Source organism: Peromyscus eremicus, chromosome 15 (genome assembly GCF_949786415.1).
Source record: "Peromyscus eremicus chromosome 15, PerEre_H2_v1, whole genome shotgun sequence".
NCBI lineage: Eukaryota > Metazoa > Chordata > Mammalia > Rodentia > Cricetidae > Peromyscus > Peromyscus eremicus.
The window spans coordinates 37,518,346-37,534,558 of record NC_081431.1 but is presented as its reverse complement, the minus strand read 5'-3'; the positions used below and the strand labels follow the sequence as shown (position 1 = coordinate 37,534,558).

The following is a 16,213-nucleotide window of genomic DNA, read 5'->3' as shown; positions in this document are numbered from 1 at the left end:
AGAGGGAAGGAGGGACGAAAAGTTAAAGTAAGATAAAACATCATCAGTCTCACAAAAATTAGTTGAGACTTTTATCTGAGTCATCCTAGGACTTTTCCCAACAAACACGAAGTACCTATATTTCAGAAAATAATGACAGAGAGGGACAATCTTTACCTATGCTCATAAATAGAAAAGAAAATAGACCACGAGGATCAACCCTAACAGCAAATGAAGCTCTCTTTCCTGGGAGTCTCTGAGTTCACTCAGGAAGACAAGAGGTAAGTTTTATCATAGTACAGTTTAAAGAGCAGCAAAAGGGCTGAAGCTAGCTGCTGCTCCTGCTGTGGAAGCAGAAGCTACAGAGGGCTGCCAACCTAGTGCTGCTCTGCTGGAACACACTGCTAGGAGCAAGCCTTGAGATGGTCCTGGGGAAGTCTGGGTAAAGCCACCGCTGACGACAGCACCAGGCAATTCTTGCCTTTCTCCGTTACTCACTTTGCTGGGAGAAGGAGGTGTCTATGGCAGTAGAGGTAGTGGCTACAGTTTCAAATGAGTGAAAAAATAAAAGCAACCCAACTCTTGCTATTACTATTCATTAAAATAATTCCCATTTTCTGCTGTAAAACTCAGGTGATAAGACATACAGAATCAGTATTATTAACTATCCACTTACTGTATAAGATTTTTTTTTTTTAAAAGAAAGGTGACTTGTTTTAAGAATGGGAAAAATTCAAAGAAAGATTTGTAAAGCTCTTAAAAATAGTACTTACTTAAAAATTATAGCTAGTGGAATTTAGTGGGAAAAAAATACAGCTTTTTTCAAAGACAATAAGTAAGGACAAGTCAAAAAGAACAATAGGTAGATTCCAAATACAATGTCCTTCCTCATAGTGAAGAATGACCCCAAGCAGAATAAATGGTATTTAAATGTTTAATAAATACTTGTTTCATTTTGATAAAATTCTTGCATATTACCTAATAAGTGAAAATTTGTACCACAACTGGTAATTTCTTAAAATAGGTAAGGAAAGTTATTTCAGTTTTGGGACAAATGACAAGGCCCCAATACTAAGGAAAATAGCATTCTCGGGGTTCATAAAAAAATTAAGCATTCACAAAATCAAAACAAGACAATCCTCCACCCCCTCAAAAAATCAAATTGAGTCTTAAAGGGTCAAAAAAGAACCTGAGAAGGACTATAATTACATATTGCCTGCAAATAATAACATATCACACAACCTCTCCTGCTAGACACCTGAAAGTTTCTAAGCAGAAAAAACTCCCTTTGTAGTTTCCCTCCTGTCAACCTCTCAAATAAAACAGAAATTAAAGGAAAGACAAACAAACAAACAAACAACCCCCCACAAATAAAAAACAACCTCAAACAGGAAACTAGATCTTTTGAAAGTAAAGTTCAGTTGGCAAAAATTGCTATGACATTTGATTCTGCCTGGCTTAGAACACAAAGCAATCTAACATGCCTGAAAGGAAGGACTGGACACGGGAGTGCCAGGAGCTGGAATGTGTAGGAGGCCAGTGCACTGGCCAGGGCTGGGAACTGCTCAGCTAGAGAACGCACAGGGATTACTTGCCTGTTTGAATAATCTCACTTCCATTTATGACCTGTAATTTAACACAGCGGAGATATCACTTGCAATAGTAACTAGGCAGCTGCTTTATTTCTCATAGGAAGTAGCCCCTCTCTGTTCTCTATCTAGTCCTGTGAGAGATCCAGGAGTTGCAAGCCCTCCTGCCTGGGGGTGAAAGGTGCCACACTTCATGGTTTGCTCTATTCCTTGGTGTCATCATTGTGACCTCGCATCTGAGCTGTGAGGTTCAGGACTGTGATTCTGCCACTCATCCTTTTGCAGTTCTGCAGAAAGGGACTGATGTGCACCTGTGCTTTGTAGCAGGAAATGACTCAAGGAGAGGAAGAAGCTGAATTCCCCAACAAGGAACAGGGGCTGGTGAGAGATGAAAACCATTCCTGGGGTACCTGAGTGTTAGTGTTCTGACAAGTGCTAGAATTAATCCAAGCACAAAGAAAATAACTGTTTCCATTTAAATTTTTTTTTTTTTTTTTTTTTACTATTATTGGCACTAAGCCATATGCTGTGGATATAAAATTATGGGTTACCTCCTAGGGAGACTATTATTTCCAAATATGTCTTCATTTAAGAAACGAAGCCGGGGCTAGAGAGATGGCTCAGAGGTTAAGAGCAGTGACTGCTCTTCCAAAGGTCCTGAGTTCAATTCCCAGCAACCACATGGTGGCTCACAACCATCTGTAATGAGATCTGGTGCCCTCTTCTGGCCTGCAGACAGACATACATGCAGGCAGAACATTGTATACTAAATAAATAAATGTTGAAAAAAAAAAAAAAAGAAATGAAGCCAAAAGGGCTACTCTGTTCCAACAATCACTTAAGATGTTAAGATTCGTTCTCACAGAAAAGAATCTTTGTTACAAAGAATATCTAAGTATGTACAGTCCTTTGCTATTCTATGATTCTATGTACCAGTAAGCCAATAGTTTGGATTGAGAATGCTCCCTTTTAAGACACCATTATATTTTTAACTGCCTTTGGTATTTATGATTTGTGCTGTGCCTGGTATAGTGGTTTTCAAATGTCCAGTGGGTTGTCTGAGTATTCTTTAGGGATCTATATTAGCTTTTGTAGAGGAACTTATGGTATACTAAAGCCTATGTTTTAGTGGGAAACATATCACATTTAACAAAGCCCAGTATGTTCTGCCCCATTAGTTGAGAGTGGTCTCCATGGTTGAGTGGCCAGTGGGAACATTGGTTTATGGAAGGTGCCTTGGTTCCATTGAAATAGTCCAGAGAACCAAGCCTTTGGAAAACCAAACTGCCATGGTCAGACTGTAAATTTGACTGACTGAGATCCAAGGATACCATTTCCTCCTTCTCTGTAGTGACACCATCTGATGGACTCATTGAGAGCTTTTGACTCTTGGTCAATTAAATTCCCTTCCTAGACTTCACCTTTAGTAACTACGACTTTTGTTTTATACTCAGATCAAAACTAGGGACAGGCAGAGTAGAAACTCCCTAGAAGTTAGTGACAGTGCTGTCCTGTAGGCCAGCATACACAGAGCCATACTGTGTTGCTGGCAAGTTCCCTCTGCTTAAGACTGACTGCATTATATTGGCTGAAATCTATTCTACCTCAGCACTAAAATCTCTCTGTGTGATTACTAATAAGGCTCACCCTGCTTTATACTGATATTGAGAAACCAAAGTGGAACCTTTCAGCATTAGTTTTCATGATGAAATTGCCTTCTTTATCGACACTGTTTCTCCTAAGTTTATGAAGTGATTTTTTTAAATAGGACAATATAGCAAGATGGTCTTGGATTTGTTTCTACTATTCTTTCCTCACTTACCTTGGGAATACCTAGAAAGAATAAAATAATTAAAAGAGCAAGTAAAGTAATTCTAACATTTCTCTGGCTCAAAAGAGGCCAAAATATCCAGAATTTGAGTCTAAAACACTTTAGGAGCTATGCATGTGAGAAAGCATCACACCTCTTAACTAGCTTCTAAGTCTAGTGAGCTCCAAGATGGATGAAGCCTGTGAAGCATTCTTCACAGGGCTATGCTCCCGGTTTGAAAAATAAACCTCATCTTACACTGACCTCATAAGGAAACTCCAATGTTGAAGTGCATGTTTAAGAATACTGGGGGCTCTAGTATATACTGACTAGTGGTTGATACATAGAGAATGAAGTAGAATGCTCTCATTATTATTTCATAGCTTAAAGATGAGAAATGCAAACTTGGCTAGTTGTTCCTAGAGAGGCAATACACTCAGTATGGCTAGATGAACCACTATCAAAACTGTAATTGCCTTTTGCAATTTATTTCCATCTAGGAAATAAGTCATACTCTATAGTGATAAAGCAACAAGGAACTGGAAACTTCCTCCATCCTAGATTTTGCTCTGATCTCTGGTGTCCTTGTGAAGGGTTCTTGCAGGCTATCATCTCACTAGGTGTAGCTATCATAGGTTCTAGTTTTATCAACCTTTTTAAAATATCCAAGAGGTTCTCTAGGCATAGCATCAACACAGAAGAGCAGCCAAGCACATTCCAAGCAGCAATGTCAAACTCTGAACCAAAAGAATAACAAGGAAAGCTATCTTCTACAAACTTATCTTTCCCCTACAATTCCTTTACTAGGACTAGGTGTTGATGGCAGTGGATGTGACTGACAAGACCGTGAAGAACACAGCCAAGCAATGGTCAGTGGAGGTCACAAGCCAGATACATGCAGTACATTTTTTACAGTTACTCTCTTAGAAAACGTCCTCCTTTCCACAAGGAAGGAAGCCAACTAACTTCATCATGTACTAGGCTAAGATTTGTCAAACAACTACACTTAATACACAATATTCTGCATGCTAATATTAATGCTATGTCATTAAAGAAAAATCATTGAGGTCATATGGAAACTCATTTAATATTCAAAGGGTAATACCAAGAAACTTTCAGCGTCTTATTTTCTACTGCTTTGCCATTTGCAAGAGAGGGAAGTCAGAAAATAACAGGTATTAAAAAACAAGTGCTTTCTACTAAGTCCAGGACCTGCTTACCTGTGCATCAATTATTTTCTGCTTTGCATCAATAACTGCTTGCATCTCAGCATGATCCTTTTTCAATTCCTCTTCCACAGCCATTAGCCTAGAATGTGGTAGAAAGGAGGTATCAATATTTTCAAAGACAGGGCTAGGTAATACAGAGATTGAGAAACTTAAAACTGGTGGTTCCCAATAGAAGACCTATTTTATTGCCATAACCTTTTCTTTCTTTTCCTCCTCTCCCAGCTTCCCTTGAAAGAAGACATCCTAAGTTGATTCTTTTATCTGTGGCTGGGCATAACATTACATTTTCTTGAGAATAGTATTCTTATAATCATCATCTTCCTATTAGATGACCCCCTTAACAAACACCTTAAAATAGCAAATGAAAAACAATAGAATAAAAAGGCTATCTACTTTTTAAATGATTTATTTTTGAGAAAGTATCTCATGCTGGCCTGGTACTCCTACTTCTACCTCCTGAATGTTGGGATTACTATGGGCAAGCACCACCATGCTTGGCTGCAAACCATCTACTTTTACTTTAAAGTTACACTGTAGCTACCATCCCATCCTCTTCCCTTGTACAGCTATGTTTCCTACATGATGTTCTAGTAGATCTCATATCTCATTTACTCCTCATATTTCAACCCACTTATGCATATAACTCCTCAGTTCTACTCCTATGGCTCTCAGTATGAAGTCAGTTATTTCCAAGCTACTAAAACAGCAACACTTTTTCTGTTCTTCTCTTATTTTGTCCAAAGCATGTGACAATACTGAGGGTAGTGGCTATGAGTCTGGAGTCTGATACCTGGCTCAAATCCTAAGTCTCCACTATGTTACCTTGGGCAAGCAATTGTTGCTAGTTTCTCTTTCAGTAAATAAGTGATAATACCTGTTTCAGAAACCGAGATGGAAATAAAACAAAATACTATTTATACAGTGCTTAGAAAAGTGCTTGGTCCATAGCAAGTGCTCTGCAAATACAGTCAAGTGGATCTCTTCTTTACTCTCCTTTGCTGGCATCCATGGCACTTTTTTGGTCCTCTAGCTCTAAAGACATTCACTGTTTTTGGACTTGTCTGGGCAAATTGAGTTAAATCTTAGACATAGGTTTAAAAAAACCCATCTAAAACTTCAAAATAAATTCCTTTTTTTTCTTCTAATATTGTTATGGGTAAAGAAAAACCCTATCTTCGCTTCGTGGTAAGGACACCACACTTGGTTTAATACTTGAGAGTCACAGTCATTACATTTATACCAAGTACCACAGAATATACACATATGGATGAAAATGGCTTTTTTTTTAGGGGGGGAGGGGCTATTGAAAGTATTTGGATCATTTCCCCACCTCTTTGTACCTATCTAGAGCCAATCAGCTACCAGGTGGTCTACTGACCTGCTGATGATGCTTTTCATCTGGCTGTCCTTCTCCTCCTGCTGTCTGCGTAGCCGCTCCTCACTGTCTTCCAGCCGGGCCTTGTACTCCAGCAGCAGCTTCTGCATCTGCTGCTCCTGCACCAGAAGCCGGCGCTCGTACTCCTCTAGGCGCCGGCTGGACACTCGTAGGCGCTCCTTCAGTTTGCTAATTTCCTGTTCATACTGGCAAAGGGGAAGAGGCATGGATGACAGGAATTATACTGGCTTTGAAGTACTGATGCCCTTTTTAGCCAGAGAACCCCAGGTGACACGCGGATACTGTCTGATCTGCCATGTCCTTGCTGCTGCCCAGGTTGTTTACAGTATTGGCTGGCATGGATGTTAGGGAAGCACTGACATTATGAATCTTAACTTGGCATTACACACTCTACAGATTTATGCACCTTTCTCCACATTAACTTCCTTATGGCAAGCCACATCCAATCTGTAACAGGACCGAACAGAAGGGAGAAAGAAAAAGAAAATGACTAAATAGTTAGAAGCCCAACAAATGACTTAGGCTAAAAGCTAGCTGTCTGCATGAGAAAGACTTCTACGTCATCACCTGTACTGCAGGATTCTTGACACTGGGGCTCATTAGACTATCTTTACTCCACTATTCAGAGAATAAGCAACATTCTGTTAAGCAACTAAATCAGTTAATACAATTTCATGACAGAACAGGCTATTGCTGCTTTTCCCTTAATTACAAAAGTATCAAGTATTTAGGTCATTAGCAATGACAAGGGCCTACATCTTCTCGAGGACTAATTAATATTGTCTCCTGCCCTATTTTCATGACGTGGCTTCATATGTCTGATCTGGTACCACATGCTGGAATCTATCTACGTTCTCACTAGCCTTCTATAAATTCTGTAATTCAGCTGGTTACTTGGTCCTTTCATGTACTAAAGTTCCTGTGGACGGGGTTGTTAGTGCAACAGAGTGAAACTGTCCAGGCAAGGTGAGAAACATGACCTTCCTTATGGGTGGGCTACTTATAGTCACTAGTAAACTAATGATAAATATGAGTGGTGTTTGGTAAAATACAACTTCTATAGTAACATCTCATTTAACTGGGGAAAGGCAACTAGCTACTGCTTATCTACTCCACCGCTCTAAATTATGCTGGTTAATCTAAAAGCTGAAGCAGAAAGCCTTAGGACAGCTCTGAAAGGTTGGGCTGCATCATCAGGCATAGTTTATGATTTTCTAACCAAAAAAAGTTAGTTGTCTGATGGTCAATTAAATGTGACTTTAAGGTTATATTTTTGCTTAATTTTTTTGCAGGTTTGTTTTTCTTTAAAATATGTAAATAAATAAATGAATAACTAAGCAAATAAAAAAATAAGTAAGTAAGTAAATAAAATAAATGCCCTTAATTCCCAAGGTAGAGGCCAGAAGACTGTGAATTTGAAGCCAGTACGGGGGTATATCTGAGATCCTGTCTCAGAAAACAAACAAACCCATATACCCTCCAAAACACTATATGAAACCCCTCAAACAACAGATACCTTTTAAATAATTATCTATATAGTTAAGCAGTCTTTATTCACAAAAAGCAAAAAACTCAACAGAACAACTAAAATATAAACTGACTGTTTCCAAGATTTAGATTGTCTAGTCCTAAAGTAAATTGTGAACTTGAAGAACAAAGTTTATAGAAGTAACAAATGTTCAACTAAAAAGGTTAGAAACAAGTATCAGAAACAAACAAGCTTTCTAAATTAAAGTAACCTACATTAAAAATCATGCCACTCCTCTCCTCCTTAGCGTAATAGACACTGTCCATATACTCACAGAGACACTACTAACCTATAATACACAGATGAGATGGGCAACACGAGACACAGAGACAAAGGCCTGAGTTAAGCAGTGAGTCCCAGGCCAAATTTTGTGTTTTTGTTTTTGTTTTTAATCACCTATCAGTTGTGGGGCCAATAAGTCAACAAAGACAAATTAGGTTCTACCTTCTCAGCATGCTTGGCTTCATCTTGATTTTGTTCGGTTTCTTCCACATCCTCTTCATACTGTCCATTGTTCAGAACCCAGGCTGCTGTCCTTTCTACTGGAGACATTGTGGCAGAATCCACAGGTGACTGAACCTACATCAGAGATTTTTATTACCATTTCCAAACACCAGTTATGCTTCAGGAAGACAATTACATCACTGTGATCACTCTTAGTAAGTGCTTTCAGTTTTAGGCAAGTCTGTTAATGCGACGGTCAGGGAGTAGGGAAAGAGAACATGCATCTGTTAAAGGACAAACCATTCTGAATTCATATACATAACTTCTAAGAACCATTCTTTTTTTTCCTTATAAAGAATGCCTTAACACTGCTAATTTGCTCTGCAAAACGAATGTTGCCAGCTATGAAGTTAACCTACTGAAGCTGAGAGGACAGAACGAGAGAGAGGACAGGCTGAGTGTTCAGAAGGTGGGATATCTGTTGAGCCAGGGATAACCAGGGACTAAAGAATTGGCTGATGCTAAGCAAGCTCACAGATGTACATATCAGAATGCCAATACTGAGCTTTTACATTAACCATTTAGAGAAAGAGAAGTGGTGGTATTTATTACGTTTCTAGAAACTGACTTCCTGGTGTGTTAGGACCATTCAAGAGTGTGTTTTAGGTAAGACATTTTCTTGGCCTTTTTTTGTTTGTTTGTTTACTTAACTGTGTTAGATCTGGAATCCAAGGATTCGTATGTGCTCTAGGCAAGTGCTTTACTACTAAACTATGTCCTCAGCACTACAAAGTTTGTTAAGAACCTAAGATCAAACTATGAATTCCAGATAGTCTAAGCCTCTGAAACATGTCTCTATCTAGTTAGGGTAGCAAGATAAATGGTCTTTCTTATCTTTCTCAATATAGATATACAGAGTGTTAAAAATTCTAGTCTTGAGAAGCAACTCTGCCAATTAGTAGTTACAATATTTAATCTCTTAAATTCTACTTTCCTCACCTATTGAATGAAGATGCTACCATCGTCACCATCCCCATTACCTACCTGATCATCTCACAGGGAATTCTGAGGATTGGTAAAATGGTATATGTGAAAGTTCTTTGGTAACTTAAGAGTGTTAGTTCCTAGGCTGCTAGAGACAGGAAGAAAATGTATACATGTTACATGTGTGTGTGTATAAGGGTGAGGGAAGATGGGGGGTGGTTAATGTGTGTGTAATAGTAAGAAAAATCTGTGTGTTTATGCTAGCTTTTTATAATTAAAATGGATTTATATTTTGGGGAAGAACTCTAAATTTCATAACTGAAGAGAATTTTCTCTCCCATGCCAAGCTATACTTTAAGAAACTTTATGACATTCTAGACTAGAACTCAGTTAAGCTCTAAATAAAATGGAGATTTTGATGGCTATGAGGGTTAGAAGGCAAGAGTGAAAAGCTAGTCTTTAGAGACTTTATAAACACCCACAGGACTAATACAGGTAGTCTTAAAGGTTTGAAGGAGAACTCTGCTCAGTAAGAATGGCTTTGTGCTTGAGGAAGGATGAAGTTTATAAGTAGACACACACACACACACACACACACACACACACACACACACACACACACCACACATGAATGAATGTGTAGAAATTCCCTCTCTAAAGTCATAATTTTACATTTGCATGTGTTTTAGTCTTAAATTTCAGTACCCTTTGTACTTAAAATTCTATTTCCACTTCTACTACAGTTATAGAAATGTTTATTATACACCATTTACTTGTGGGTCACTTTTTTGCTATATCTATCTTATTATTAACATTTGTTTATCTCTTTTAAAAATAACCTTTTATAGTTACTTAAGCCCTTACGCTAAGCACTATCAGTAGAGCCATGAGTTTGATACTATGTAAGTATGCACTTATATAATACTTGGGGAACTCTGGCCTATAGGATACAGTGTCATCTACAAAAGGAAAGAACTATTCATATCAAAAATTATGAGATTTGAGCATGGTGGCACACACCTCTAATCCCAGCACTGGAAAGGCAGAGGCAGGCATCGCTGTGTGTTTGAGGTCGCCTGGTCTACATAGCAAGTTCTAGGACAGCCAAGACTATAGAGAGAGAGACCCTGCCTCAAAAATCCAAAGGTTGTAAGAAAAACATGCCAGAGAATGAAAACCTTTCATAAACTGCAAGTACTTTATACACAAATACATGTGTAGTTCACTGCACGCTGGGTGTGAAAAGCAGAGTGCAATGACCTGTTTCTATACTGATTAAAAGAAACGGAGCCGGGCGGTGGTGGCGCACGCCTTTAATCCCAGCACTCGGGAGGCAGAGCCAGGCGGATCTCTGTGAGTTCGAGGCCAGCCTGGACTACCAAGTGAGTCCCAGGAAAGGCGCAAAGCTACACAGAGAAACCCTGTCTCGAAAAACCAAAAAAAAAAAAAAAAAAAGAAAAAAAAAAAAAGAAACGGAAACATTGGGTTTAATTTTCTGATATAAAACAAAAAGGGTAGCACTGAATCTTAAATAACTAATAGATATCAATATTTAAAGGAGACAAATGGTCTTTTAGTTTTACAATCATATTACTTCAGCACAGTTAGGGCAGATAGAAGCTGTTGGTCTAGGATTTTCTACTTAACAGTAGTTTGAGATAAAGCCGATACTTTATAAGCTACTGATAACCTCACTATTAAGAACTTATTAATTAAGGCAGTTATCCAATAGCTCCCTGCTTTCAATGGTTAACAAGACATTACTTGAATAAACTTTCCTTCCCTGTCATTTGTTATGGGTAACTTTATTATCTATAAATCTCCTTAGTTCTAAACTAATGGTGTGCCTAAAAACATACAAAGGAAAAAGATCTCAGCTTGAAAAGCATATTAAAAGCAAGACAGCAAAGACAATGTAGGTGATCTAGGCTTGAAATGTTATGTGAGATTTTAAAGCAAGGGTTGGTTTGTACCCCTGATGATGTTGGTAGCTATTGTATTTTTAGGAGGACTAATACAATAACCAGTGAATTGTGATAGACTGTGCAATGGGAACTGGTCATCTCAACTCTCTTCCTATTTTATTGGTGTTATCTTACTCTGGGTAAATCATCAAAATAATAAGGTAAGTAAAACTCAGATCAGCTTTATTATTTGTTTATGTCACATCCTTTAGAAGATCATGAGTAGAAAATAATATAGAGGAAGTCAAAAGTAGTTACTGTACTAGAGTGAAAGAAAATAGAGGTAATTTTGGTTCAAAAGTATTAGAATATGCATACTACATGAAAAATCTACAAACTGTCTTTTATAGTTTTTCTTTCTTTTTTTTTTTTAAATACTTATTTAGAGCTGGAGTTACAGGCTGGTGAGCTGCCACACAGGTCCTCTGCAAGAGCAGTAAGTGCTCTTATCCATCAAGTTATTTTTCTAGCCCTGTTACTTTTTCTTTCGGTCTCATATGTGCTGGTCTTCTCAGTTACATCACTACCAAACAAACAGCACTACAGCATACAATTCTTTTGAACTACAGTGACTAATTCAATGTACAAGAAATGATCAATACAATTTTATATATTAACACTGAGTTTTCTTCAGAATTTGCTGCTAAAATAAAATGCATTATAAGAGAAGGACACTGTTCTTCCCATAGTTCTTTGGAAGGGCATTGAAGGCTTTTCACTAACAACCATCCCATCTCCTTTTTATAAGCTGGATATATAACAAAGCTTATTATCTCTAATTCATAGTCAAAGAAATGGAAGACAGCGGTTGGTAAGTGGTTCAGATTTCATCATGCTTAGCTATAGCCTTAGGAAGAACATTTATAGTTACTTGACTTTTAAGAGGTCATGAAGGGTGAAAAAGACAGGAAAAGGAGATATCCTACAGTCTCCTTTGAGTTGATGCTATGCAGGCTTTCCCTGGACAAAATAACGCTCTAGGGCACAAAGGCCTGACACAACAGCCTGGCTCTGCTGGGACCGCGGGAACAGGCCAGCTCCCCTGCTCCTTGCTAGTGTTTACTAGATGTAAACAGCACTTGGTTTCAGTTTCTTCTGTCTGAAAGAAATTCTCACTAATGAATAACCAGTTTGCTATCAACACCAAAGCAACTCAACTCTGACAGTTCTTAAAGAGTTTGGTTAGAAGAGGTCTTGGCAAATCCAAATGTGAAACTGCAGCGTGATACTGGAGAGCTTGTTATGCCTATTTAAAAGTCCTTTCAAATTCAAATTTTTGACATACTAAGTCTGAACAACTCATATACTTAAAATAAATAAAGTCTATTATTAGTACAAGATACATGATATGCTTTTAAAAAAAAGTAAAAGAGAAGAAATGAGAAAAAAAGAAATCCAGACAGGTGCTCAAAGGGGTCAAAACATCCAGAATTTCCTGAGAAAGAGTTGTTTCTTGGTAAAGTATTTTGCTAGGATTTTGTTTCCTTCCTCCTCACTATTTGAGAAGACTGAAGCCAGCCACGCTGCCAACAAAGGCCTCTGTCTCCTTTGTGCTGAGACACAAATGGAATCTGCATGGGACACAGGCACTGATAATTACAGCTGCCAGCAGAACAATCCCCACAAAGACACCCTCTAGGTTGGGAGAAAGAAAAATTTCCCTAACACAATTTGCAATTAAAATATGTAGAGGAATTTGCTTTAAAAATGTGCTGATTATACAGAGGACTCATGTGAGATGAAAAAACACAAGAAATGGAAAGATAAGAATAAAAAGAGTAACAAGTTCAAAAGAATAAACCATTTACTTAATGGATAGAAAAGGCCACTGTAGAAAATTCACAAACTTGAGCAGTCAAAACACGAGGTTTCAACTTCTATGATAGGGCTGTTATCAGCAGGTATAAATGAAGATGGATATTTTAAATGTGTCAGGACAGCTCACTGTTTCTGTGCTCCAGTTCATGGTAGTATAGATTATAAGCACAAATATACGTGATAGGACTACATGATAGAGGGAAACAAAATGGAAAGGCAGAAGTAGCAAGAGAAAAATTTAAAACATGTTTTAAAAAAAGTTTATTTAGTACACTGCATGGGGCAGTTGGGTGGGTAATATAGCAAGAGTACTGTCTGCCCAAAGAAGAGAATTCTGATTTTCCTTTTCTTTTCAGGACTGAACCTAATCAATGAGAACTTTTCTACTTTCACCTCTTCCCCACTGCCCTCTAGCTGCCCTAAGCTAGAGGAAATGTTTGCTTTCATATAGCATTTCATCTCTAAAATTACTTAGCTGTGCATTCTTCCTCCAATAAATACTTTAACTCTCCGAAAGTAGTTACCATCAACCGGAAGCCAGCACAGAAACATGTGATGAAATTAAATTACAAGAAGGCTTAAATAAATGAAGGCCTTTTAGCAAAAATCATGTACACTTCTGTACAAATCTATGTGTATACATAAAAGACATGTAGCAGGCCAGCTGTGAGGATACAGGCCTGGGGAACCTGAAAAGAGTAAGTAGGATGGCCATAGCTCCTGGCCAGCTGGAGCTACACATACAGGAGTATACATGACTTTTCCTCAGATGATCCTATTAGATCAAATGAATCAGTACAATCTTGTGAAACATAATAAACTGGAAGGAAGAACTCAACCTCGAGGAGCTTTGTTCCTCCAGAAAGAATAACCACCTGAGATATCTTCCTCAGAAGCTGGCTTCCAGAAAAAGCTTAAGCTCATCCTCAACTTCTGTATCTACGGATTCTGCAAATGTCCAACTTTTAAAATACAAATCAATGCAAGGGCAAGGGGAAAGAGTTCTGACTGTAGTAGCAACAATGCAGAGCTAACTAAATCAGGAAGGACCTCCCTGTAAAAATGTAGCTACAGTACTCAGATGAGTTGGGGTTTTAGTGTAGTCTTCCTGAGCACCTATTCTGTTCCCTAAAAGGATGTCATAGGATTCTTTTAATCATCAACTCTTTAGAACTTATACAGTATAAATATGTTTCAAAAAATTTCACGAGAGAGGGCAGGGGCTCACTAGCCCTCACCCAAAGCTGGAGAGCTATTAACAGTTGATAGCTTCTGGAAGGAAGGTTACATTTTTTTTTTTAAAGGAATGTGGCCCCTAGTAGGTATACTCCACTCTAGTGGATGACCTCACACCCACGAGTATATAGGTAATGCATGAAGTTGGAAGGGGATGGAAAGTAGATGGTGAGGAGATGGGTATGGGAGAAGAACATGATCAAAATACATTGTCTGCATGTATTAAATTCTCAAAGAATTAATGAAAATATACACATAGTAAACACAGAAGTCACAGAACTAGTTAAGGGGTCATGTGGTGGAATTTTAAGTGAAGGGGATAGACTTCAGGTAGAATGAAGGAGGAAAGGGGAAATAATGGGACAGGAAGGGTTAAATGGTGGTGGGGGATGGGAAGGGAACATAGAGGAGTTAGTATGGATAACTAACACTAAAGACCTCTGAAAATGCCCCCATAGAAAACTACCACTGTAGATGCTTACACACACACACACACTCATTTATATAAGGAACTTAAATGGAATTACTTGATAAGGGTGGTGCATGGGGAGAAGATGGTATGCTCTCTCAGCACCAGGCTCCATAAGCTATCAAATGAAAAAGCCAGTGCCAAGTCAGGTTACCTCTTTTTGAAATGTTGGTCAGCAGGACCCCATAGATCACAGCCAAACATTAGAGGCTATTGCCATTGCTCTTGGTTTCCCTCCACAACTTGAAAGATGACCTTACTGCTAAAGACACTTGAGTCATAGGACAATCAAGCTGATACTGACCTGGAAGCTTCATCCCTATTGACTAGTTTTCATCGTGCTGGACGGTTCTATGCATGCTCCTGGGGGAAAAAGTATTGAACAGTCTTCCCAGCTGTGAACCTTGTAAGCTACAATAACAACTGGTTTGGCAAGATATGTCTAAAGAGCGGGGCTAGAGAGATGGCTCAGTGGTTAAGAGTACTGTTCTTCCAGAGGACCCTGGTTCAATTTCCAGCACCCACATGGCAGTCCACAACTGTCTGTAGCTCCAGTTCCAAGGGATTTGACACCCTCACAAAGGCATACATGCAAACAAAAGACCAATGCACATTAAAAAAAAAAAAAAAAGAAAGATATGTCTAAAGAGCAACTAAGCTCTTGGGATTTAAAGCCTGTTCCATAGACAGAACTCATGCCTAGTAGTATTAACTGGGCCCACATCCCATCACTGGTTAAGTGATTGGCCTTAGGGGACAACCTAATATTATTCTTCTGCTAAATGAACACAGTATGAAACTGACACTCTTAACTTCTTATCTTTATACCAATACATTAGTGCATCTCTCAATCCTAAGGAGAGAAGCTTCTCTTTGTAGTAGATGGTGATTAATACAGAGACCCACAACTGGTCAGCGTGTAGAGAATAAAGACTCTGGAGTGCTCAATCTAAATGAGATATTAATAGCATACATCTCCCCGCTTCAAGGCTCAGGGATCATCATTGAAGAGGATGCAGAAAGAATGTAAGAAACAGATAGAGCTGATTTTGTGAAACATTATTTGCTGGACATGACAGAACCACCACACACATTAACTCATAGCAGCTGTGACTGTATGTACACGATTAAGCCAACCCAAATCCCAACATAGCCAGGGAAGGGATCATTAAGTCCTACATCTAGCTGAGATGCCACTGACACCTGACTGTTGCTTGCGGGGAGAGAGTAAGTTGTCTTTACGGATGTGGCTCTGGAAAAACTACCCATGCTCCAGTAGATAGTCAGTCCTATACCTAAGTGGACTCAATGTTTTGTTTGTTTTGAGAGAGTGAACACATGGAACTGGGATACAAAAGTGGTGTTAGAAGGTAAGGGAGGATCTGGAGGGGAGGGAATGGGGATGGATTTGATCAAAATACATCATATGCAAATTCTCAAAAAATAAAATATGTAAGCCAGGTATAGTGGTGCAAAGCTATAATCGCAGTGCTTGGGATCAAAGGCAGGCTGATTCTGTGAGCTCATGGCCAGCAGGGTTACTTAGAGAGACCTGTCTCCAAAAATAAGTAAATAAATAATAAAATGAAAATTTGTATTAAAAAATTTCACAAATGTAAAATTTTCTTAGGCAGAAACTTTTAGATGAAACAAACACACATGGGGAGCAGTGAAAGAGAGACTTCTAAAGTTATTAGTTTATGTCTAAGGGAAAAATATGTATAAATGACTCAAAATGTCACATATAAAGGAAGGAATGATTGCATT

At 38.5% G+C, this 16,213-nt stretch overlaps 1 protein-coding gene and 1 long non-coding RNA gene across 3 annotated transcripts in view; one reads left to right on the top strand and one right to left on the bottom strand.

Moving 5' to 3' along the window:
- Positions 1-16,213, bottom strand: part of Rasal2 (RAS protein activator like 2) — a 300,128-nt gene that overhangs the window by 1,247 nt on the left and 282,668 nt on the right. For both annotated transcript variants that reach the window (XM_059280774.1, XM_059280775.1), the window contains exons 15-17: positions 7,976-8,110; positions 5,986-6,188; positions 4,599-4,686 (exon numbers count right to left, since the gene is read on the bottom strand). In XM_059280774.1, coding sequence (XP_059136757.1) covers positions 4,599-4,686; positions 5,986-6,188; positions 7,976-8,110 — 426 coding nt within the window. The remainder of the gene's footprint in view (positions 1-4,598; positions 4,687-5,985; positions 6,189-7,975; positions 8,111-16,213) is intronic.
- LOC131925448 (uncharacterized) lies at positions 1,590-13,851 on the top strand. Its single transcript, XR_009383253.1, has 4 exons — positions 1,590-1,949; positions 10,966-11,084; positions 11,310-11,359; positions 13,098-13,851. It is a non-coding gene; the product is annotated as an uncharacterized LOC131925448 (long non-coding RNA).